The 24,322-nt window shown below is 47.6% G+C and overlaps 1 protein-coding gene across 1 annotated transcript; it reads right to left on the bottom strand.

The window, feature by feature from the left end:
• Positions 1-6,720: 6,720 nt before the first annotated feature.
• Positions 6,721-9,614, bottom strand: LOC311179035 (perforin-1-like; the record flags this gene model as incomplete). Its single annotated transcript, XM_084245894.1, has 2 exons — positions 6,721-8,116; positions 9,076-9,614. 2 exons carry the CDS (start codon positions 9,612-9,614, stop codon positions 6,988-6,990), a joined length of 1,668 nt encoding a protein of 555 aa, XP_084102020.1. The 3' UTR covers positions 6,721-6,987.
• Positions 9,615-24,322: the final 14,708 nt, after the last annotated feature.

Genomic DNA, 24,322 nt, shown 5'->3' with positions numbered 1-24,322 from the left:
TCCGAGGGGCAAGCCGCGTCCTGCAAGCAGGTGACGTGTCACTGTTTCTTTAAGGGAAACCGGAACCAGCTGTGGTGGAGGGTCATTGTGAGTCCAGATGTGAGTGGGAGCCCCAGAGTAAACAAATTCCCATATACCCGTCAAAACAATAGCAGCTCTTTCGGGTCTGGCTGGCTGGGTTGCCCGTTGGGGCCTTTGGGAAGAGAAAGGCTAAGCAGCAGAGCTTCTTCCAAGCCTGGAAAAGTGGTGCTCGTGGAGTATGTCCGCTGAGCTGATTTGGGGTTATGGGGCTATGGGGTCCATCGCCATGCCCACTGAGAGTCAGGGTCTAGACGACGGGTTCAATCAGTGCCCGGCCCCCAACTCAAGCTGGAAAGTGGTACAACAATCATTGTTCTAGCCCCTCATTTCACATGGCGGACCCTGGGGCCTGCAGCCGCGTTTTCCGAGATTGCGGTGTACTCAAGAGAGCTGATTGAGGTTGGGGCTCAAGGTCACATCAAAATCAAAGTTCACGGGCTAGATCACTATGGTGAGCGTGTGGTGAATGTGTGGATGGGTCATTTCATTTTCCTGCACCTCCCTCTCCGCCATCACAGCCACAGTGGTGCGAGAACCCTGTCCATGTCCCTCAGGCCCTGTACCCAGCTGGCCCTGCTACTCTGGGTTGGATGTCAGTCCTTGGCTGATCTCGAGGGTCCTGTTTGTGATGGTGATTGATCTCTTTCTGCGTCACACAAACCTAAGCACCCCGTGAGCACGTCATCTGTGAGCCAGCTCAGACGATGTGAAGTCAGGAGGATGCTGTTTGCCCCACTTATGTGTGTGGCATCCTGGGATGTGGACGGCTGGGCTGGAAAGAACTTCTTCAGTCAGGGGTGAGCAAGGGGTAGATGGATAGGGGGAGAGGAATCCCACGAGCAGGTTAAGGTGGTGAACCTCGCCCTTCTACAACCTACCTAGGCCAAGGGGGCACTAGCGGTGCCCTGAGCAAGAACTGCCCCGTTTGACCCGACTCAGCTGGTGATGGGGCTCATTGAGAAACAAGAGGGCTGGGTAGGTAACAATTAAGACGATTGTTTCTTCACCTGCCACAAGGGGGGCGTCACTTCTGTTGTCAGAAAGAGAGGAGGGCAGCTGGCCCAGTCCCACGTGACCGCCACCTTGGCAGTGAGTGGCCCTTCTGTGGCTCCTTCACAGGGAGGAGTGAGAGGCACTGCTGCCTGGACAGGAGTCAGCCTAGTGGTCTTTCTGCCCAACGAAGCCACCACTGGGCCAGGAGGGTTTAAAAAGCAGACTTCTGTGTAACATGACAGCTCATGGTTAGAACATGACAGCTCATGGTAGCTCAAGTAGAATAGCTACCTCCAGAGGTAATGATCTGGGAGAGTTCAAGCAGAGGCTAGAAGATTTTTGGTGAATTTCATTTATTCACCATCTAATCATCCATCCAACATTTTTTTTTTTAAAGATTTATTTATTTATATAAGAACTGGGGTACAGGTCAGATGTGCAGGAGGGTGAGAGAATTCACCAAAGACAGAGCAGGGAGCAGAACAGGCAGACAGACCAAAGACACTGCACTGAGGGGAGCAGTGGGTGAGACAGGAGAGGTCTGCTGCACCATGTGAGTTTCTCCCTGGCCGGCTGGGAATCGAACCCGCGCTACAGAGGCTGCAGACAGCTTCACAGCTCTGTGCTCAACCCGCTGTACCACTGGGGAGGCCCAATCAGTAATTCTTAAGATCATCAAATATCCAGTCATAATCCAAATTTCCAAATGTTTCATTAATGTCATAATTAAAAAAAAAATTGAGTAAGGGTATACAATAAGCATCCAACATTTTTTTAAAGCATAAATTTATGTCAGGTTCTGGACTAGTTGTGTTAGGGGAAAAGGATGTCCTAAAGCTAATTCCATATAGGCTTTGTGGACTCCACCCCCACCCTAGGCCAAAGCCAAAGACACTGGGAACTCCATATCCCATCACCACCCAAGGGAAGGTGGCTGGGACCTGAGGGTGGGGTTAAGCAGCCAGGTTGGTATACAGCAAGACGTGGGCTTTGAAAGGGTTCCCCATTTTGGCTCTCTGCCAGCTCGCAGCGTCTGGCCAGCTCTGAGAGTGACTTTGGGTTTCCAGGTCGGCGGATCGGGTAGGACTCATTAAAGACTTTATTTCCTTATTTTCTTCCTGAGTTGTACATTTTCCTTATTTCCTTTTCCCTTGTAAATAAGCCTTTTATTAACCTTTTGTGTATGCCTGTAGTGGAGTATTAATAAGTCCCTTTTAAGCGCGCGGGTGAGGACCCACAGCCAGGCACCGTTCAATATCGGGGCTGCCCTGTAACAGCTGATTCAATATAATTAAGATAGGAATGGCCCTGGGTCTCACAGTGCTATGATGGGGAAACATGGGAGCAGTGTACTAGGGACCATGACTTAGACTTGGCAGTCAGGGAAGTCCAAGAGAAAGCCACCGTTGAAGTTGAAACCTGAAGGCTAAGTAGACTTCCTAGTTCTTTTCACATTAGGAGAAAAGTTCCAGAAGGTGGAGGAGGCATGTGTGAAAGGCGACAGAGAAGCATGGCCAACAGAGGAACCAATCAGTTCAGTGAGGCAGAGCTTAGTGGGGGGACAGAATTGAGAGCAAAGCTAGCATGCTGGGCCTGAGGGTCCTTTTGGGGGGATTGTGCTTTATCTCAAGAGCACAAGGAGTCAATGAAGGTTTTAAGCAAGGCAATGATGTGGTCAGATGTGTGTCTTAGCTGATGTCCTGAGGCTGACCCTGAGATGGGGATTCACAGGTAGGTTGTTTACATGGTAGATGATTCCAGAAAAAACCAGTAAAGTGGGAAATTGAGTCAGGGAGGGAGACAGCAAATAGAGCATGTGCAGTCAAGCAAGTTACCGCTGTGGTAACTGAAATTTGTTCTTGTGGCCATCTCTGGGAGCCAGCGATGGGGAGAGAGCTGGGGTGTTCATACACCACCTCCCACTGGCCATTGGTTGAAGGCTGTTGTGTCCTGTACTGGGCATGTTCACTATCCCCTAGCACTTTGACCTTCCAATGGGGCAGGCAGAGAGAATTGCAGGGGTTCCTCAGCAGAGTTGCTGGAGTCGCCTGGAGTGAGGCCTGTGGGGTTATGAGTTGGGTGCTGCCACTATCGTGTTTGTGGGATGATGGGACGGGGAGGGGCAGATGGGTCTAGAGATCAGTGAGGGGACTGGAGGAAGACTATTCCACACTTGATCTTAGCCAAAAGGCTGAGGAGTGATTAGGAAGACTATTCCAGGCAAGCAGTATTAGTGGCCCGAGCTACAGAGGCAGAAGAGGGAAATATGAGATGACAGAAATGTGAAAGATGACAGATGTGGGGGAATGAAGAACACTGGAGAGTGTCTACAGCTTCTCAAAGCAGCACCCCCTCACTGGGGGACACTGAAAGTGTTAAGGGGAAGGGATGTCCTGAGCGAATTCCATACAGGCTTTATGGATGCCACCTCCACTCCATCAAGACCCTGGGAACTACAAATCCCATGATCCCCAAAGGGAAGTTGCGATGACCTAAGGGTGGAGTTAAGCAGCCATTTTCTCAAGCCTCGGTTAATAAGCAGCCATATGAGGGGGGTCAGGGGCTCACTTGGCTCGTGCTCTTGGCCAGGCAGGTTTGGTCTCGGCGGGTCATTTGGGATTCCAGGTCGGCGGAATGGGTAGGACACATTTAAGAATTTATCTCCCTCTTTACTCTCTGAGTTGTACATTTTCTCATTTCCCCTTCCCTTGTAAATAAACCTTTTGTTAACTTTTTGTGTGTGCCTGCAGTGTAAGTTCCTTTGAGTGCGTTGTTGGGGATCCACATTCAGGTAACCTGTTTTAGAGCGGGGTTGCCCTGTAACAAGAGGAGTAGAAGCCCTAATCTCTGCAGACCCCCATCTCCTGCCCACTGACCAGCTCAGGCAGGTCAGCCTCCTGTGCCCTCTGGGGCCAGCAAATGGAGGAGACCTGGCATAGTGGAGGGTTACCTAAGGGGCCTCAGGTGGGGCCTCAAGTGGGGTGAAACAAAAATATCATGGGGGTGGCCTTGAGTTAGGACTGAGGGTGCCACTGCTGCCTCCCCTCGACAGGGGCCATTCCTTCTCCTCGGTCTCATGACACCTCCCCCCAAGAGTCCTCCTTCCCAGATTCTATTGGCCTCCCTAAGTTTTATTCAGACTGTAGTCCCCAGGACTCAAGACTTGGCCCTGCCACGAACTTCTGTGGCCACAGTTAAATCCCTTCTTCGGGGTCTCACTTTCCCTACATGTAAAACCAGCAGGGCCAAGCAGATGACCTTTCAGGATCCCTTTTGTAGAACTCACCTTCCAGAAAGGCTCATGCCCTCCCCCTCCAAACAGTCTTAAGAAGGGAGTAGAAAAGGAGTTTCCTTTGGGGCAGCCCAGGCAGCGGAGAGACTTGCCTGAATCACTGACCACCAGGGCACATGAACGACTCCCATCCTTGTTGGAGCTGTCCCAGATCCATGCCGCCCTGCCCCTGCTTCCTTAACCCCAAAGGTATGGCCCACACCCATGTTTATTTTCAATAAGCGCAGCAGCCAGTGTGAAGTTTCAAGATTTTTCTTGTGCCCCTGTTTGTGTGTGAGGCTGTGAACGGAAACGTGTGAGAACGGTGGTTGCAACTGGGCTTATCAAGCTCACCAATGCCTCCTGCCTCACTTGGGGATTCAGGGCTGGGCATTTGAGCTGCTGGATCACACAAAACCCAAAGGGATTAAAGTGTAGGTAGTTTTCAAACAGTCAGGAGGGTTGTGCAGTAGTTCTGAGCCCCCCTGACAATGGTCTGGCAAAGCCACATCCTCTCATGTCTTGGAGGCCACCCTGAGTTTTGCCACCCACCCCATAGGGCTGTGTTCTGAGACCTGTGTCCGGGTGCATGAAACAAAGGCCATTTACTGATAGATCAGAACCTGAGGCTCTGGGGTTGATTGCCTGCCAAAGCCAGGAGACCCTCAGATACCATCTTATTGGCACTGCTGGTTCTCTCCCTGAAATGGTGGGGCAGGAGGAGCTTTTCAAACTGTCAAAAGGGTTCTATTAAAATTGGGGTTTTCAAATGGATTGCTCTGGATCAGTTATGGCCCATATCCATGTTCTTTTGTTTTGTACCAGATTTGCCTACATTGGGTTGTTTTTAAAGAGTGAAGTGAATTGCCAATAATCAGAAATCATAATGGGATTTCTGGGTATTTTAAGAAGCTGGAAGACTGGAAATCATGGCTCATACTCTGCAAGGGACCATTGGGCTGATGCAGAGCTGCAGGCCAAACTTTAGAGATGTTCTTCCATTCACCATAGTCTGCAATGTCCCTATTGTTACCCAGCTGGGACATGAATGTCCATTGCCATTTTTTTTTTTGGGGACCCTCGCCTGTGCCGGGGAACGAACCGGCACTGCAGAGGCTGCGGGCAGCCTCGCAGCCCAGCGCTCAACTGCTGTGCCACCAGGGGAGGCCCTTCATTGCCTTTATCACCGAGTGTATTATGTTGTTTCTCAAATCATAGAGTTATGGGCACAAAATATTTTGGGTTCCCACATTTCCAACAAAAGAAAAAAGGCAATTTATTTGTATTATCTGCCTGCCCTTGGGGTGAATGCCAGTCCTGTTGTATAGGGTTGCTAACAGAAGGCTATCTCCGTGCCCTGTTTGTCGCTCCCATCATCACTATCACATCATTTTAAACATTTATTTATTTTCCATTTTAAAAGGGCAAGTTTATTAGGAAAAAGAGACAGAAAAATAGAGGCACCTGCATAGTCACAGGTAGGCAAGAGAGTTGCCACCATCACATCATTTTATGTGTCAGGTTATGTGTATGAGACAGGTCAAGGCAACTTATGATTCATTTGAGAGGCAAAACTTGGTGGGCAAAGAAGACAGAGCAAACAGAACAGCTGGGGCAGAGGGGGTTGGATTTAATATGATAAGGCATTCACCGCACTAGAAGGGGTTGCAGAAAGGTCTTAAATGACAGCAGAAAGCTGGGTGGGAATGGCTGCCGTGTCTGTACAGCTGTGAATGTAGGGTGTGGCCCAGCCAGCTCATTTCCAGGGCCCAAGAATGTGGAGGAGCTAAGCCAGTTTGGACAAGGAGATTCAGGGCAGACCTGTAAGTTCAGCCACTCAGTGAAAAAAAAAAAAAAAAAGGCTGTTTTCCATTGGACTAATGGGCACTGTCTGTGAGAACCCTGTTAAGCCTCTCCTACATTGCTGGTGGGAGTGCAAACTGGTCCAATCACTATGGAAGTTTGTGTAGAGGACCCTCAACTTACTAAAAATGGAGCTACCATATCACCCGGCAATTTTACTTCTAGGGATCTACCCAAAGGACACAAAAGCATTGATTCAAAAGAACACCTGAACCCCTGTGTATATGCAGCACATTTACAATAGGTAAACGTGGAAACACCCAAAAATGCCCAAAAATAGATGATTGGATCAAGAAGATGTGGCATATATACACAATGAAATACTATTCAGCAATCAAAAAAGATAATGGCATTTGCAGCAATGGGGATGGAGCTAGAAGGCATTATGCTCAGTGAAATAAGTCAGAAGGAAAAAGAAAAATATTGGAAGGTTTCACTTATAGCAGGAATATAGGGGAACCAAATAAAGTATCAGTGTAAAAAAATAATAACAGTACAAAACACAACAAAGCAAAAGCAGACAATAATAAATCAGAGACATACTGTAGGGAAGGAGGAGGAAGAGGGATCCAAGGGAGGGAAGGAGGAGCACAGGGGACTGGGGTGATGGTGCAGGGGTGAATTGGTGAAGGAAACTCTATGGGGACTACACCTGAGGGGGTGGGAGGAAGCAAATCTTTTAAAAAAATGAACAATGATGTAAAAAATAAAAAAAAATTATTAAAAAAAATAAGAACCCTGTTAGGCCAGATATTCTGGTCCCCCTCAGCCTGCTGTTCTCACCACACTGCACCACTCCTGTTTCCTGGAGGCTCCCCCAGACGCCCTTGGGCGGCATAGTCCATGCAGGAATCCCCTGTCAGGTGGTGCAGGCACGTGGCTTGGTAGGAGAATTTCAGGTGACCGCGGTTTAGGTTGCAGTTCACCTCGTGTGACCCAGATTTTGGTTCTGTGTCACATGTGCCGAGAAGGTCATCGTCGTAGCCATTGTCTTGGTCCCAGACCTGCACCCTCAGGGGCCTCCCCATTTCCAGGACCACATCCTGAAAGTCCAGCGTTGTTTGCCATGTGGGGTTGTTGTTGTTTTTCACCGTGCTTGTCCTCAACTCCTTGCTTGCGAAGAAAACCTTCACATAGGCGTCTGTGGCAGTGATCCAGTCTCCCTTCAGGCCTGTCGCCTGTAAGTTCTTAACCTCCAGGTGGGCCAGGCCTCTCTCGCGAGGACAGCAGCCGTGGTTGGTGAGGTCCATGCCATGGCACAGGCACTGGCATGGGTCTTGGGGGCTCTTCTGCTGCCCCTGAGGGCAGGGCCTGCTGCAGTCCCTCCAGCGAGCCCTGTGCAACACGTACTTGCTCACGGCCTGCCTCAGGGCCTCGCGGTGCGGGTCCTCTCTCTTCAGCAGAACATGCAGAGGCTCTAAGGTGTAGTCCACAAGGCCTGGGGTGTCCTTCAGCGAATCTACCCATTGTGAGAACTGCTCGGGCTTGGCATGGTTCCCAAACAGCAGGTCAGGAGAGGAAGCATGGTGGCCACCAACTATGTCAATATAACGTTCCCGGAAGGTCTGGTGGAAGGAGTTTGTTATCTTGCTCCTCTTCCTCTTCTCCTCACAGGCCTTGAATTCTGCTGAAGACCTGACCTGGAAGCCTATGCTGACCTCAGCCTCGACAGCCAGGCAATCCTCCACCTCCTTGGCTGTCAATCTCTCTAAGACCAGTTCACAGGTGCGCAGCGCCGTGAGGGTCGAGATCCGGCCACCCAGGTTCATGGACCGGATAAAGTGGGTGCCGTAGTCGGAGATGAGCTTGAAGTACTCAGTCTCTGTGGAGTTGTTGAAGTTGGGGAGTATGGCCCTGAGGGCCTTTTTGAATTCAGGGTGCAGTGGGGGGTTGTGCACTAGTTTCAAACTGAGGGAGAGAAAAACATTAGGTCCAGTGGTTGGTAGTATTTTCCCCAATTCAATAACTCCCTCAACATGGCCCAAGGTCACAGGGAAGTGGCAGAACTAGTGCCCAGGTGGTCTGGCTCCAAAGCCTAAACAACTGAATCACTGATCCCACAGAGAAACCCTTTCTGTCTGTTTTCCTGCAGTGATAAGGACTTGGTATGTAAGTTTGCACTTTCCTTTTCAAAATGTTTTTTCTTTCCTCTTTATTTTCTGATTATAAAAAGGGATGCTACAATACTGATGGTGTGTTCTGGTTTTGGAAGGTAGTCCTGTTGCTGTAGGCTATCTGTCCACTCGATTGGGACCTGCATGCATGGACCCCTGACAGCTCTGGCCATATAGGTGCCCTGTCTCACTGTGGGGGAAAGGTGGGCTCCTGGTAATAGAAATCAGAGTGGGTGACTCTGGAGTCCATGCATTTCTCAGGTTGGGATCTGGGTCCCAAGGGCTGGGGATGATTGCAGTTGCTCAGCTCTAGAGTCCTCATGCCCAGCAAAGAGCCTAATGCTTTGATGCCCAGCACAGAGTCAGACTTAAATAGTGGGTGAAAGGACGAATGAGGTTAGTGATGGAATGGATGCAACCAGGTCTCATGTCTCTGCCCCATGCAGGAAGGACCCCACAGAACTGCCAGTGCTCATAGAAGAGGGGGTATTGGGAAGACCTCAACAGTATCTTGTTCTTGGGCACAGCCTGCTGGCTTCCCTCTATCTGTTCTCTGCCTGGGCGCTTCCAGATCTGGACTACAGGAGGTGAGGCCATAGGGCACTGTACCACTCATGTGTGAGAACCAGGATTGCAGTTTCCTCCTGGTGGAGGCAGTCTCTGTGTTCCCATCCTGCCATTCCTGGGCTTTTACACCACCCTAAATTTCCCACCTTTTTTTTCATGCCTCCTCTATCCCCACTCCAAGCTCACCTGTAAAACTGACACTCCACCTCATCCTTGGTGAAGCTGTACTCATCCTGGTGGGTTTTCTCAGCTGCAAAGTTAGCTGCCTTGGAGTGCGAACCGGCCATGGTCATGCGTGCATTGACCATGGGGTGGGGAGTCACATCTAGCTCCCCCCGCCAGTCATTGCGGATGTTGCTAGCTGCATCCCGGGCCACACCCTCAACGGAGCTGACCTTGGCTTTGACTACCTTGCGCTGGCAGACAGAGGACTGGGCACGCCAGTGCGTGAGGGCCACAGGCAGGCGCTGGAGGGTGTTGTCCTGCAGGACGTTCTTGCAGAGGGTGCAGGTGCCATCTGGCTGCAGGTAGTGGGTTGTGTCCACTGGGAAGGAGCCTGAGCGCCGGAGACTGGTCACGTCCACTCCCTCCCCTGCCAGCCACGAGCCGGGCACAAACGTCTTGTGTTCATTGCATTCAGAGTGTGTGAAAGTGTGGCAGGGGGCAGGGGTGGGCGTGGGCAGCAGAAGGAGAAGGATCCCCTGGAGAAGCACACAGGTGGCCATGGAGCTGCAGAGACAGGAGGCACAGGGCTTCAGGAGGCTCCTCCACCAGCTGAGGATTATTGGGACCTATGGAATCCAGAGGGAATGCCATCTCTTTTAAGTCACGGAATGTCAGAGCTGGAATTACCCTTATAAACCTGGGCTGTCCCCCACATTGTACAGATGGAGAATTATTTGTCCAAGGACATACAAGCAGAGGATGCCCTGATTTCATTATTTAAGCCTAGTGGAAACTCAAATTGATGACTTTATCCTTTGCATCACAGCTGCTGCTGGTGGGAGGGTGCTCTGGGTAGAGAGGAGGGGCAGGCAGTAGCTGTAGCAGATTTTGGGGAGGGACCTGGTGTGTCTAGAGAAGTCTAGGTTCTGGAAAATGTTACTTTGACCCCAGAACACTCCCTTCTCCCACCCTCATCTCTCTTACTCTCCATCCCCACCCTATAGGCACCTTAGGTTCTTGACATAACTGGGAAAGAGGTGAGGTTGTGATTCACCCTTATTCTCTCCATTTCCTCTTTGGGGACCTCTTTCTGAGCCTCATGGAAGATAATCAGTCTGAATTCTAGAATAAATGCTCCCAGTCTATACCCTAAGATCCTGCATGGGAGAGGCCTTTAAGTTTGCTCTCCATGTCTCCTACTGATGCTCGAGTGTCCTGTTGGTTAGTCCCTGCCACACTGGGATCCCTGCAGTAACTGTGAGCTACCTGTTGCCTACAATTGGACAACAATTACCTAGAAGTTTCTTCCCCAGTTTGAGGTGGCTTTGGAGCCTCAGCTGGGTTTTTTTGTAATCTGTAATCTCCTCTCTCTATCCTTATCCAAACTGAGTTCCTTGGAGGCCTTTCCTCTCTGGCACCTGGCAGAGGCAGCTGCCTCTCTGAGCCCTGGGTTTATGGAGGGCATGAACTCCCACTCTGCACTCTACCTGGAGCCTCTGGGCCTTGCCCAAAGCAGTGACTTGAATGATGGAATTCCAGGCATATGGCAGCTGCATGGAGGCAAATTGCAGAAGAGGAGGCTTTCAATGGCCCTGGGATCCACCTGCACCCCTATGTTTATTGCAACACTATTTACAATAGGTAAGCTATGGAAACAACCCAATTGCCCAAAATTAGATGACTGGATCAAGAAGATGTGGTACATATACACCATGGAATATTACTCAGCAATGAAAAAGACAAACTCATGCCATTTACAGCAACATTGGTGGAGTTGAAAGGGATCATGCTCAGTGAAATAAGCCAAAAAGAAAAAGAAAAATACCGGATGGTCTCGCTCATAGCAGGAATTTAGAAAACCTAGATAAGGGATCAAATAAAAGACTAATTATAATAAAGTAAAAATCAAAATCAAAATCAACAAGCACCTATAAACCAGAGACACACTATTGGGGGAGTGAAGGGAGTAGGATCAAAATAAGGGTGGTGGGAATTGTACGGGGACTATAACCAAGATGAAAATGCATACATTGTACAAAAATGAAAAAAGATGTAAAATATATGTATTTAAAAAAAGAAAAGAAAAAATAAATATTAAAAATTTAGGGAAAAAACCCAAAGAACAAAAACCCTGGGATCATCCCCTTTAGGAAGCCAGCATAGTTTACAACCTTAATCCAAGGAACTTGGTCTCCATACTGACCCTAATCTTATTATCTCCCAGGGCACTTGTTTTCACCTTTCTTAGTGACTCAGTCAGCATCTGAAGGGCTGAAGAGACTGTGTACTCTACCCTCTTTGCTTGGTATATGAGAAAACTAAGGCACAGAATGGGCTCAAGCCTGCCCAATGAGTTAGCACCGAAGCACAGGCTGGTTCGAATCCAAGTCTCTTTCTTACGTGAAACAGCACTTACTGCCCCATGATGCTCTTCCCTCAAAGAAATGGTTTCATACCATGCTCCTCTGTCCTCACCCAGGGGCTTCCAGTCACCTCAAACCCCTCCTGTTTTCCTACCTGGAGTCCTGTGTTGAGCAGCTCCTAAACAGTCATTCTTGCTCTTCTCAGGAGGCTTCTGAAATGGTGTCAGCCTCCCCACACAACTCATCACTTCACTTCTGCTTCCTGCCCCGCCCCCAGCACACCCACCCTGTCTTCACCTCATAGGGCCCTGCTGACAGCCCTCGGGAAGCAAACTGAGAGGGCCACAGGCTCATCTGCCAAGCAGAAGTGTTGGGGTGTGGGATGGGGCGAATAGATGAGGTTTAGGCTAGAGAAGCACACGGGACCGAGAACTTAAAGATTCAGCTCTGGGATGGAAGAAGAGGCCCGTGGGGGTGATCTCCCTGCTCTTGAGCCAGGGCGCTGTGGTGTGAGATGCAAGAGGCGACAGAGGGAAGGCGCTCACTGAGTGGGCTCGGGCTGAACAGCCTGGGCTGGGGCCGGCTTTGTTATCCATTAGCTGGTGGTTGGTAACTTCTTGGGTGTCTCTGTCCCAGTTTCCCTTGTAAAAATGGGGATAAAAATAGTTAGACCCATAGGCTATGAGTATTCAGGGAGTGTAATGCAACCATGCCATGCCGGGGAGGTTCATCAACGCTTCAAGCAGCCGTGTTGGTGCTTTCATTTTCCAGCTGTTTGCCGCTGCATTCCACCACACTCCACACCACACAGCTCCACACCACGCTGCTCCACACCACGCCACCTCCAGCCCTTGGCTCAGTGCGCATGCACAGTGGGAGGCTGGAAGAGTCTGATGCTTTTCCCTTTTACTTGCCACGACCAAAAGGCAAGCGCAGTTTCTTCACATCTCCCTGTTCCATGTGCCTCCTCCAGGTCTCCTGGCTCCATCCTGCTTCCTTCCTTCCTCCCCACATTCTGCAGCTTCTTCTCTCTTAGCTCCACCCTCCTTTGGGTGGGGCAGGGAACCTGGAATTTCCCCTTTTTCTGGGGACCACCCTGTTACAATAATAGGCCACAAAGTCATCACAAATGTCCCCTTTAGGATTGCATTCTGATCTGCCACCCAGGGTGGGTAACAAGCACCTGTGGTGGCCACTGTGCAGTCACCCATGGTGTTATTTGTAAATTAGCCTCCAGGCCACGACCCCAAGGGGTGATCAGAGCCACCCAGCGCATGTGGGGAGCCTTCACAGGCCAGGGCCATGCAGTTTGCTTCCGTTGATTGCCCAGCCACATGTTTTCAGGTGTGTCAGTAGGAGAGATACGGCCTTTTCCAAATAGCAAGAGAGTCTTAGTCAATAAAACATCATCCATGTAATGATACAGACGCACTGAAGATGGCCTTTCCACCAGGCCAGACCTGCTGCCACCAGCCCTTGGCACAGAGTAGGGCTGTGCAGGTATCCCTGTGGGAGCACAGTGAGTATCCATTGCCGGCCTTCTCAGGTAAAGGCAAACTGGTCTTGACTCTTTGGAGCTATGTCTATAGGGGGCAGGGGAAGCATTTGCCAGATCAGCTAAAAAATGATCCATGTCTAGCTTATGGCTCAGACCATCTATTAAGTCTGCCCCTGAAGGCACTGCAGCATGCAAGGGGGAAACTATTTTATTTAACTCACGATAATCCACTGTCATGCCAAGAACCATTAGGCTTCTTCACTGGCTACACCGCCGAATTGTAGGGGCTGCGGGCAGTATGCACAATGCCCACTTTCTCCAATTCTGATATTGTGTCCATAATTTCCTTGTGGACTCCGGGCAACTGATATTGCTTGGTATTAGTCTCTCCCCTAGGGACTGGCAGTCGTGTGGGCAGATGCTTAGCATGTCCTCGCACCACTGCCTTTACCACATGTTTTCTAAGGCGAAACTCTCTGGATGTGGTCTCTAACCACAAGGCACGTAGTACATCCACCCCCAGATGAACTCCAGCATGGGCGATACATATACTTTAGACTCTTTCAGTGGGTAATCGCCCAATTCCCAGGGATAGTCTCACTGCTGTCACCTTGATACTCTGGCCTCCATAGCCATCAATGTAACAAGCAGACCCTTGAAATTTTTTTGGATTTCCATAGAGCAGAGTACATTCTGCTCTTGTGTCTACCAAAGCCTAAACTCTTTGCACATTAGTCAGGGACAGTGGATGACAAGGTCCACATGTGGCCTCCGGTCCCCACCCATCCCCTGTGGATGGGTTCCTTGGCCCTCACCCTATTCAAAAGTGATCAGGCCATCGCCCGAGGACGGGGTCAGCAGCAGGTGGTTTTCCAGGCACAGGGCTCGTGCCTGAGGCCTGGCGCCTCCAGGCTTCCCCTTCGCAGCAGTCCTTCTCACGGCATGAACCTCTGGGCTTCCTGCAGCTGCTTCTGTAATTCTTTTATTAACAAGTACGCATTGGGCTTTGCATGTATTTTAGTGCCATCGGCACCTGCTCTCACTAAATCTGTCCACTTTTGGTTATGGGTAGCTTCAACAGGTTCTGTGATGCCAAGAGGCTTCCTTGCCCTCCTCGGCATTCCTTTTGATTGTTCAACAATTACCCGTATGCCTTTCTGAGTTTGAGAGCGCCTGCTCTTGACTTCACCCCAGCTAGCTATCATTGTTGTGACGTTGTGTATTTGACGTCCCACACAGGGTGCTAGAACTGCCATGAGGGATCCAAATGAGGATGAGGGGACACTCTCTAATACCAAATCTCTCATCCCTGCTGTGAAACGCTTGTCATCAGGACCACGAGTATTCACGTTGAACATGGCTGCCGCATCCCCAATTCCCAAAGTACCTGCACCAGCTTGGCATATGTCTGCCATCTGCTCACTGTCTCTACACGTCTCCTGCATCAGCCCATACTGTTTGTATGGCAGCCACTATCCATTCCAGCAGGGTGTGATCGCCCTGGCCATACTGCTGGCTGTGCTGCAGCCTCTGTCTCAAGGATGGGTGTAAAGTCACTGAGGCCAGTCTCTCCATCTCCTGTGATGTACAAATAATCCCATCTCCCTCAGGTCCCACAAATGTAGCAGCCAGACTGCCGATTGCTCCCCTGATTTCTGGCAGAACTGTTTGCTCAAGTCCACCAGTTCCGCCTGGGTGTATGGTCGGTATGTAGTAAATTCTGTCATGTGGGTGTTCAGCAGCCTCATCCCCAGGGGCCATAGGCTGCTGTCACTTCATTTTCTGAGTTACTACTGGGCGGGCCCAGAGCATGGGACCAGCCTCCTTGTCCTCTCCAGAGGAGTCTGGCATCCCTGGAGTCGCAGGTTGGTTTGCCACCACCGGCTGAGACTCGGGCTAAGGGCAGCCTACCTCTCCTCCCCCGAGAAGGAAGTCTTTGGAATGGTGGGTTATTTCTCTGAACTTCCTCCAAGAATCCTCAAACGTTGTTGCAGTTCCTGTGTCTCATCCCGTAGTTGCTGGATTCTGGATTGCTCTTTCTGGCTAGACTCTCTCAGAGTTGTGAGAAAGACTGTAGTACCTGGAAGGCACAGAGCTGGTTCTCTATGATCGGAGCAGATGGGTAAAGGAGAGTCCTGGAGCCCTCGGTGGATTTCTCAGGCTTTTATAAGTAGAGCAGCAACTAGGTACACGGCAGGCAGGGATGCTGGGGGCCAGGAGGCCAGTAGGCCTCCAACCACCCTGGCAAGTCTTCACTCTGGCCTTCCCTGGCTTCTTTCTCCCCTTCTCTCTTCTGCCTCTCTCCAGCTTCTCTCTCTTTCCTCTGCTTCTCTTGGTGACTATCTCAATACTCCTTCCCTGCCTCTCTCCCCCATAGAAGTAAACAAGACAGCTTGCAACAACGTAACAACTGCAGGTGCCCCATCAGGCAGGGCAGTCCTAAGGATGGGAGGGCAGAAGAGCCTGAAAACCATTTACCCTACACACCCCCACTCCATCAAGACACAGGGGAACTACAAATCCCATGATCCCCAAAGGAAAGTTGCAAGGAACTAAGGGTGGAGTTAAGCAGCCATTTTCTCTGGCCTCGTGTTTATAACCAGCCATGTTGGGGGGGTGGGGGCAGTACTTGGCTTCTGCTCTTGGCCAGGCAGGTTTGGTCTTGGCGGGTCACTTGGGATTCCAGGTTGGCGCCCCGGGTAGGACTCATTTAAGAATTTATCTCCCTCTTTTCTCCCTGAGTTGTACATTTCCTCATTTCCTCCTCCCTTGTAAATAAACTTTTGTTAACTTTTTGTGTGTGCCTGCAGTGTAAGTCCCTTTTAAGCGTGCAGGTGAGGACCCACAGTCAGGCAACCCGTTTCAGAGCGGGGTTGCCCTGTAACAAGTACAGGGGTCTGTGTGTTGCATTGGTGGCTGTGAAAGACAAGTGTAGGAGTAAACGCAGACAGAAAACCCTGAGGGTTGGGTGATTATCCCCAAAGACAGAATTGCCAATCAGCCAGAGAAGTCCGGGAAGCCTGATGGCTCCTGGCGTGTGATGGCAGATGCTTGAGTGGTTATGAGCAGTTCCTTTGGCAGCAGAAGTGGTAGATCATCTGTTGTTGCCAATAATCGTCTTTTGCCACTAGGTTGGTGCCCTGCCTGGACTCATTTGTGTTGTTGTGTTGTGTCATTGCTATTTTCTTTTGTGGGCCATGGCTGTAGTGTTTGTGTTTGTTAAAGAAAAATTGTATATATGTAGACTTTATACCAGAAAACCCTAAGGGGGTGGATTGTAGGGTAAATAGTCTTCAGGTTTTTCTGTCCTCTTGTAGTTAGCATTGCCCTGCCTGATAGGGCAGTCCTAATGCCATGTTGTTACATTTGTCACATTTGTTATAAGTTGTGTTGTTTACTTCTGTGGGCCTTGGCAGCAGTATTGAGAGGGTCGCCAAGAGAAGCAGAGGCAGGAGATTGAAGGGGAGAAAGAATGCCAGAGAACCCAGAGTGAAGACCTGCGGGGGGGCTTGGGTGCCTGCAGGGCTCCTGGCCCCCCTGGTACCCCTGCCTGCAGTATACCTGGTTGCTGCACTACATGTAAAAGCTCAACAAAAGCCTGAGAATGCTACTGAAGGCTCCGGGACTCCTCCTTTACCTGTCTGCATGGGATCTTAGAAAACCTGCTCAGTGCCCTTCCTGGCGCTACATTACCCCACAGGGAGGTGCTTGAAAAGAGCCGGGCTTTCATGGGTGTTAGTACATGTGACCATTCCCTCCTTCCTGAGCAGTGGGGAGAAAATTCATGTATTCAGAGCTCCTTGCCCACTTCCTGCCCACACCTACATCCCGGCCCAGCCCAGGTTCTGAGCCCCAGACATGGGGTCCCCTGCTCCCCCTTTATGAAGAAAACCAGAGTCTGCGCTGGTTCCCAGCCTTCACCAGCATTTGCAACCACTGGTGGGTGAGCTGTATTGGGACCCTGCCAGGGAGAGCTGTGGGTGAGATCCAGGGTCTTCATTCCTTATTTTACCTGAGGTCTGGGCAGGTAAAGTTTCCATGGGTTGATTGACTCACAGGAAACTTCTGGGGGACAAAATTACACAGGTCCCAGGTGGGTAAGTGGGGTTAAGTGGGGGGACAGTTCTCATACATTTACACTCCAACTGCACATGTGACAGGAACAAATAGCCACAGCCCCAGACCACGTGTGATACCATGGATTGCTCACCCCCTGCGGTTATGGTCCCCTCTTGTGTCCCCCACTCTTGTGGCAAAAGGAGCTAATGCTGCCTTCTGGGAACCCGCCCCATTTCTTTCCTGCAATGTGCTCCCTCCCCCCATAGCAATTACAATTTTTTTTTTAAAGATTTATTTCCTTTTCAAGCATTGAAAACTTTTTTTTAAAAAAGATTTATTTATTTATACAAGAACTGGTGTACAGGTGCAGGAGGGTGAGAGGATTCACCAGAAACAGAGCAGGAAACAGAACAGGTAGACTGACCGAAAACACTGCTGAGGGGAGCAGCAGGTGCGACAGGAGAGGTCTGCTGCGCCATGTGGGTATCTCACGCTGCAGAGGCTATGGACAGCTTCACGGCGCTGCACTTAACCTGCTGAGCCACCAGGGAGGCCCAGCAACCACAAACTCTTAATCCCCTTCTAGATTCTATCCTGGCCTGACACTGATCTGAGGCTGTGAGGAGTTGAGTTCTGACTGTGCTCAGAAGACAGATTTAAATTTAAATTCTCTTCTGCAGGAAGAGAAAAGGGAGGCAGGGGAACAGGTTTTAATCCCCGCTTCTCTGGAGACTTGCTGAGTGGCTCTTGCCAGTGGAGTATTAACCCCTTCCTAGGTTGGTGTCCTCATGTATAAGGGCAGACTTTGAGATTTCTAAGAATCCTTAGATGCTTAGTGATGAAATGTGCATTTAGCAGGTTTCCAATGAAGTGGCCAGTGCCCAAGAAATGCTGGTGTGGGCAACATGAAGGGGCAGTGAGGCGAGGAGGTTTACAACTACTGTTTCGGGCCTATGTGACTGATGACAGCTGTTTTCTCCAGCTGAAACCTAGCACTTGAAATGTGTTGAAGCGCAGTTCTTCCTCAGAGGCAGGTATTCTAAGAAGAGCACAATTTGTTCAACTGCCAGACACCATCTGCATGGTTTATTATTAATAGTTTTTTGAGGTACCGTTCACACATCATGCCATTCATCCATTTCAAGTGCACAGTTCAGTTGTATATTTACAGAGTGGTGCAACAACACGTTTCAGCAAGGGTTCATCACTCCCCAAAAGACACCGGACCCCAATGGCCAGCCACTGCTCATCCACCCCACACTGTATCTATACTTTTTGTCTCGATGGATTTTCTGCTTTCGGATAGTTTGTATTAATGAAATCATGCAAGATGTGACCTTTGGCAGCTGGCTCCTTTCCTGTGGCAATACTGTCAAAGTTCACCTACATCGTAGCATCTGTCAGCATTTGGTATCTTTTCAGGACTGATTAATATTCAGTTGTAGGGACATAAGACATTTTGTTTCTCTTTCATCACTGGAGAGACATTTAGGTGGTTTCCAGTTGTGACTGGAAGATTCTGGCACATGATTTTGGGTGGAGGCAGGTTTTCATTCTGGATATGTACTCAGAGTGGGGGTGTTGGGCCATGTGGATTTGTTATTCCTGAATGGAAGGTTCACATCTTTTCTCATTCTGGAAGACAACTTGATCATCATCCCTTCACTTATTCCATCTCCACCATTCTCTCTAATTTTGCCTTTTGGAATGCCAGTTAGAAATCTATTCTTTTTCTTATTTTCTACTTTTTGTCTCTTCAAAGCATATTTATTCTATAATATTTGATATCCCCCATCTGGAGACCCCCTCACACTCCTCTGGCCTTCTCTTTGGGTTTAGTGTATGTATATATCTGTGTGTATATATATTTACACACACACACACACACACTCACACACTAGTGCCTCAACAGTAAAGCACGAATAAGCCTGTTTCCCTTTCTCTTATCTACAGATTGTGTGGTCCAACTTACAGATCTTTATTCAGATAATTTTTACTTTCATGTTTTATTTCTTATAAACATTTTATTTCATTCTGTTCAAATGTCATGACTGTTTTCTACTCCTTTGAACATTTTTAAAAGCATTCAGACATAGTCATTTACATTTTTATAGATAGTCATGCCAGTATCTAAATCTTTGGTGTAGCTCATTCTTTATGCTATTTTATCAGCTGAATATCCCCTCCTGGTGGCTTCTATCTTTAAGTGTTTTGTGTATAAGTTTAGATTGTGAGCTTATGCTGGGCTGCTCTTTATCTGTGGGAATCCTGCAAAGCCTGGTTAGAGAATATTCCTTCAAAGCAGGTTTGCATTTGCTTTGGTGAGGCACCTCCCAGTTTTACCAACCTACCTATTTATGTTAATTTTTTGGCTTGTCATATACTCTGACCCATAAAAATAGCATAAATTTGAACTTCAAATGCAGGGAAGGTAGGTCAGTGGCTGTAATGTTTTAGGAGAAACTCTGTCCTTCCACTCAGATTTGAGACTGAGATAAGCAAGTGTCTTCTCTGAGTCCCTTTTCCAGTAAATAGATCTGTTTCTAGTTTACCCTTCACTGATGTTATTTGTGCTTTGAGAATTTATTTAGGCTTTATGTGAGATGATCACAGCTTCAATATTCCCTCACCCACCCCCTCAAGTCCTATTGCTTGTTACTCCTGTGGTCGTGATAACCTGAGGCTCTGGGTTTTCTGGATACCAAGTGCCCTCTGGGCAGCCAAAGGTCTACCTGTTCTTTGGCTTCTGCTTCTTGGAATTTCCCTTACTCATTTCCAATTTTATACAACCAATTTTTTCTGATACATGTCATATATTTAATCTAGTCTTTCCAGGTATTTTATAGCAAGGGAGATTTTAAGCGATATTTATTCCATAATATTTGATGTCCCAAATTTTATTTACTCAACACATGTTTATTGAAAAAATATGGAAGGAAATAAATGTTTATTGATTGCCAACTCTTTCCTATTCTATTCTTTCTATTTTATTCCAAAATATTCAAAAGACTGATAATTTTATTTATTTTTAAAATTTTTATTTTTTAACCCATTGTTCATTTTTTTTTGCAACGGAATAATTTTGGTTTTATTTTATTTTATTTTATTTTATTTTATTCTAGAAATTAGTACTCATGACCAAAATTTTATTTTTTTTGAAGTTGCATATTATTTATTTTTAAAAATATTTCAATTTAAAAAATTTTTTTTTAATTTTTGTTACCCATAAAATTGCACCCCCTTACTTTGACCCATATCCCTCTTTTCCCCGCCCACCCCCCATAATGTGTCTCTGGTTCATAGTTGTTTGTTGATTTTGATTTTTTCTTTCTTACAGTTATTTTTTTTCCTGGCCCCTTATTTAGGTTTTCTAGATTCCTGCTATGAGTGAGACCATCGGTATTTTTCTTTTTCTTTCTGGCTTATTTCACTGAGCATGATCCCTTCCAGCGCCATCCATGTTGCTGCAAATTGCATGCGTTTATCTTTTTTGAATGCTGAGTAATATTCCATGGTGTATATGTACCACATCTTTTTTTTTTTTTATAAATTTTATTGTTATATTCCCCATACAATTGCAGCCCCCCCCATTCTGACCCCAATCCCTCCCCTCCCGCCCCCGCCCCCCTAAAAGTGTCTCTGGTTCATAGTTTTTTGTTGATTTTGATTTTCACTTTCTTATAGTTATTCATTTTCCTGGTCCCTTATTTAAGTTTTCTAGATTCCTGCTATGAGTTAGACCATCCGGTATTTTTCTTTTTCTTTTTGGCTTATTTCGCTGAGCATGATCCCTTCCAGCGCCATCCATGTTGCTGCAAATTGCATGCGTTTATCTTTTTTGAATGCTGAGTAATATTCCATGGTGTATATGTACCACATCTTCTTGATCCAGTCATCTATTTTTGGGCATTTGGGTTGTTCCCAAAGCTTAGCTATTGTAAACAGTGCTGCTATAAACATAGGGGTGCAGGTGCTCTTTGGATTTAACATTTCTGTGTCCTTTGGGTAAATACCTAGGAGTGGAATTGCCAGATCATATGGAAGCTCTATCTTAAGTAGGGTGAGGAATCTCCACACAGCTTTCCATAGTGGTTGGACCAGTTTGCACTCCCACCAGCAGTGTAGGAGAGTTCCTTTCTCTCCACATCCAGCCAACATTTGTTGTTGCTAGTTTTTTTAATATGTGCTATTCCACTGGTGTAAGATGGTATTTCACTGTAGTTTTGATTTGCATTTCCCTGATTACAATTGATGTTGACCTATTGTTCATTTTTAAACAATATTTGCTTCCACCCCCAAGCCCCTCAGGTGTAGTCCCCATAGAATTTTCTTCCCCAATCCACCCGTGCACCATCACCACAGTCCTCTGTGCTCCTCCTTCCCTCCCTCTGATCCCTCTCCCTCCTCCTCCCCTGCAGTATGTCTCTGATTTAAAATTATCCGTTTTTGCTTTGTTGTGTTTTGTATTGTAATTTTTTTACACCGATGTCTTATTTGGCCCCCCTATATTCCTGCCATAAGTGAAATCATGCGACAGTTTTTGTTTTCCTTTGGGCTTATTTCGCTGAGCTAATTCCTTCTAGCTCCATCCACATTGCTGTGAATGGCATGTGTTTATCTTTTTGTCTTTTTTTATTCCATTGTGTGTGTGTATGTGTGTGTGTGTGTATATATATATACACACACACACACATACACATACATATATACACATACCATATCATTGATCCAGTCATCTCTTTTTGGGCATTTGGGTTGTTTCCAGGTTTTACCTTTTGTAAATAGTGCTGCAATAAACATAGGTGTGCAGGTGTTCTTTTGAATCAATGTTTTTGTGTCCTTTGGGTAGATCCCTAGGAGTGGAATTGCTGGGTCATATTGTAGCTCCATTTTTAGTAGACTGAGGAAATTCCAGACAGCTTTCCATAGTGGTTGGACCAGTTTGCACTCCCACTAGAAATGTAGGAGAGTTCCTTTTTCACCACATCCTCGCCAACATTTGTGGTTGCTAGTTTTTTTGATATGCACCATTCTCACTGGTGTAAGGTAATATCTCAATGTGGTTTTGATTTGCATTTCCCTGATGGTAAGTGATGTTGAACATTTTTTCATATGCCTATTGACCATTTGTATTTCCTCTTTGGAGAAATGTCTTTTAAGTTCTTTTGCCCATTTCTTGACTGGATTGTTTACTTTATTTTTGTTGAACACTCTGATAATTTAATAACACACTCCGGTGTTAATTCACAAACCATTACATGAAGGGAAAATCTTTTCCTGTTTTTACAAAGAGATCTAAGCCCCTGGTAGATGACAATGACAAGTTCATGTGAGATAGACTAAGCTTAGATCCACAAGGAAGGCATTTGTGATACCCTACCACATTGATCTCTATTGATCAATAAAATCAGAATCTAGTTTATTAATATGCATGTCATGGAAATGAGTTATAGAAGTTGATTCTCCTGCCTTTTTTTAATGAAAATAATGATGCTTATCAAGATACCTTACTTTTGGAATATTCCAGTATGCTGGTACTTATAGGAACTAGAAAGACACCAGGCTCTAACTCTTTCCTGTCCTTCCTGTGTTTTTCTTTGAGACTTGTTAGTCTTTCATCTCTTCTTTCTCTGCTTCATTTTTCACTTTCACCAGACTGCCTGGTGTAGCTCACTCTTTGTGCTATTTTCAGCTCACTCACCTGCTTCAATGTTCCCACTGTGGCTATTTAGAAATGGCAGCCACACCCTCCTCATTGGGCTCCATGGCTCACTCTTGATTTTGAACAGCATAGAATTTACAGATTACAAGACCTTCACATACATCATTTCATCTCCACTTAAGAATGTTGTGGCACAAGCAGAACACGGTTATTTTTAGTTATTGCATCTAATGAAAAAATGGAGACCCAGCAAGGATCACTTGTTTAACATGATACACCCAACAAGTGGCAGTGCAGTGACCAAACCCAGGTTTTGTGGCTTGAGGCCAATGCTTTCTTAGGAGTCCAGCTCACATACAGCTGCCTAGTAAATACACATCCAAGTGGAATTCCAAAGTCTGGGGAAATTGGATTTCTAACTCATCAGTGAGCTCTCAATTTTCTGATATTTCTATTAAAGAACAGTAGGTCTGGGATTTCCCTGTGAGAGTGGTGGCCTCAGATTGGGAAACTGAAGCTGGGGGCGGAGCTTAAGAAATGGATGGAAAGTCTCAGAGCTGGTAAGTGGCAAGTCAACATTGCTACATTTCCTTAAGCCCTTGCAGATCCTGTATCTGACAGGGACAAACCAGGGGCAGTGCTTGGAATCCCCTGCCAAAATAGCTCATGTCTGAGTGGGGGTATAGACTACTGAGGTTGATGAAAAGGAGGTGGAGTTGGGCTCTAGGGCAGCCCCAGTTGGTGTGGGTGCTTTGGACAGGAAGCTGGGGAACCCGGGTTGCAAATCAAAGCTTATGTACCTATGCACTGTGACCTTGGCCAAGTCCTGTCCTCTTTCTGCTTTCAGTTTCCTCATCAGACAAACAGTTGGAATACTAGTGGTCCTCATCACACAGCTGTTTCACAAAGCTTAACACTTCCCTGGAATCATCAGTTTAACCTTTGCAGGATCCCTCATGGTTAGGTAACTTTATTCTAATTTTACAGAGAAGGAAGGTAAGATGAGAGGTGAAGTAACTTGTACTAAGTCACCTAGATGTTCAGTGGTGGTTCTGGGCTTGAACCTGGCCCATTGTGATTCTGGGCTCCTCTGGGGTCTACTGTTCTGTCTAGGTCAGGGGAAAAATTCAGATTAAGCAGGGCAGGAAGTCCCAAGGACAGGTGTCCCCTGTGGGCAATCACAAATCACTGAGTCAGAGATTGCATCCCAGTGGCCTCCTCTTTCCAGGTGCTCTAGTCCTAGGAAGGGCTGAGCAGAGGGAAAAAGATGGAGCTGAGGGCCTGCCCTTGCACTCATGGACGTGAGTCTTCTCCTATGCAGGCATGCTTTCAGCCCCATTACCTGTTGGGGGATAATCCTATGGATGTTTTCTTGTCCTGTTGCAGCTTTTGTTCTCAACTTCTTTTCTGAGGATTTTTGCATGGCAGGTGGCCCTGGAAGAACAAGAACTTATTTCTCTCCAGACAGAAGGGGAATTTTCTTGCCATTTCCCTGGGTGATGATTGGGAGGTTTGCTCACGGACCCCTTTTAAGATTGGACTTTCCTAAACTGGGGTTCCTCAAGTGTGATACCAACCCATGTGGGCACAACACCCACCTGGTCTGGCCTCCAACCTGGCCCAGTGGGACTTGGGGGGCTCGGGAACATGCAGCTCATGCTGCCTGCTATGACATGAGCAGCCAGT

The sequence above is a fragment of the Talpa europaea genome (genome assembly GCF_964194135.1).
Source record: "Talpa europaea genome assembly, chromosome: 10".
Taxonomy (NCBI): Eukaryota; Metazoa; Chordata; class Mammalia; order Eulipotyphla; family Talpidae; genus Talpa; species Talpa europaea.
Note: the sequence above shows the minus strand (reverse complement) of the source record. Positions and strands in the feature narration are given on the sequence as shown.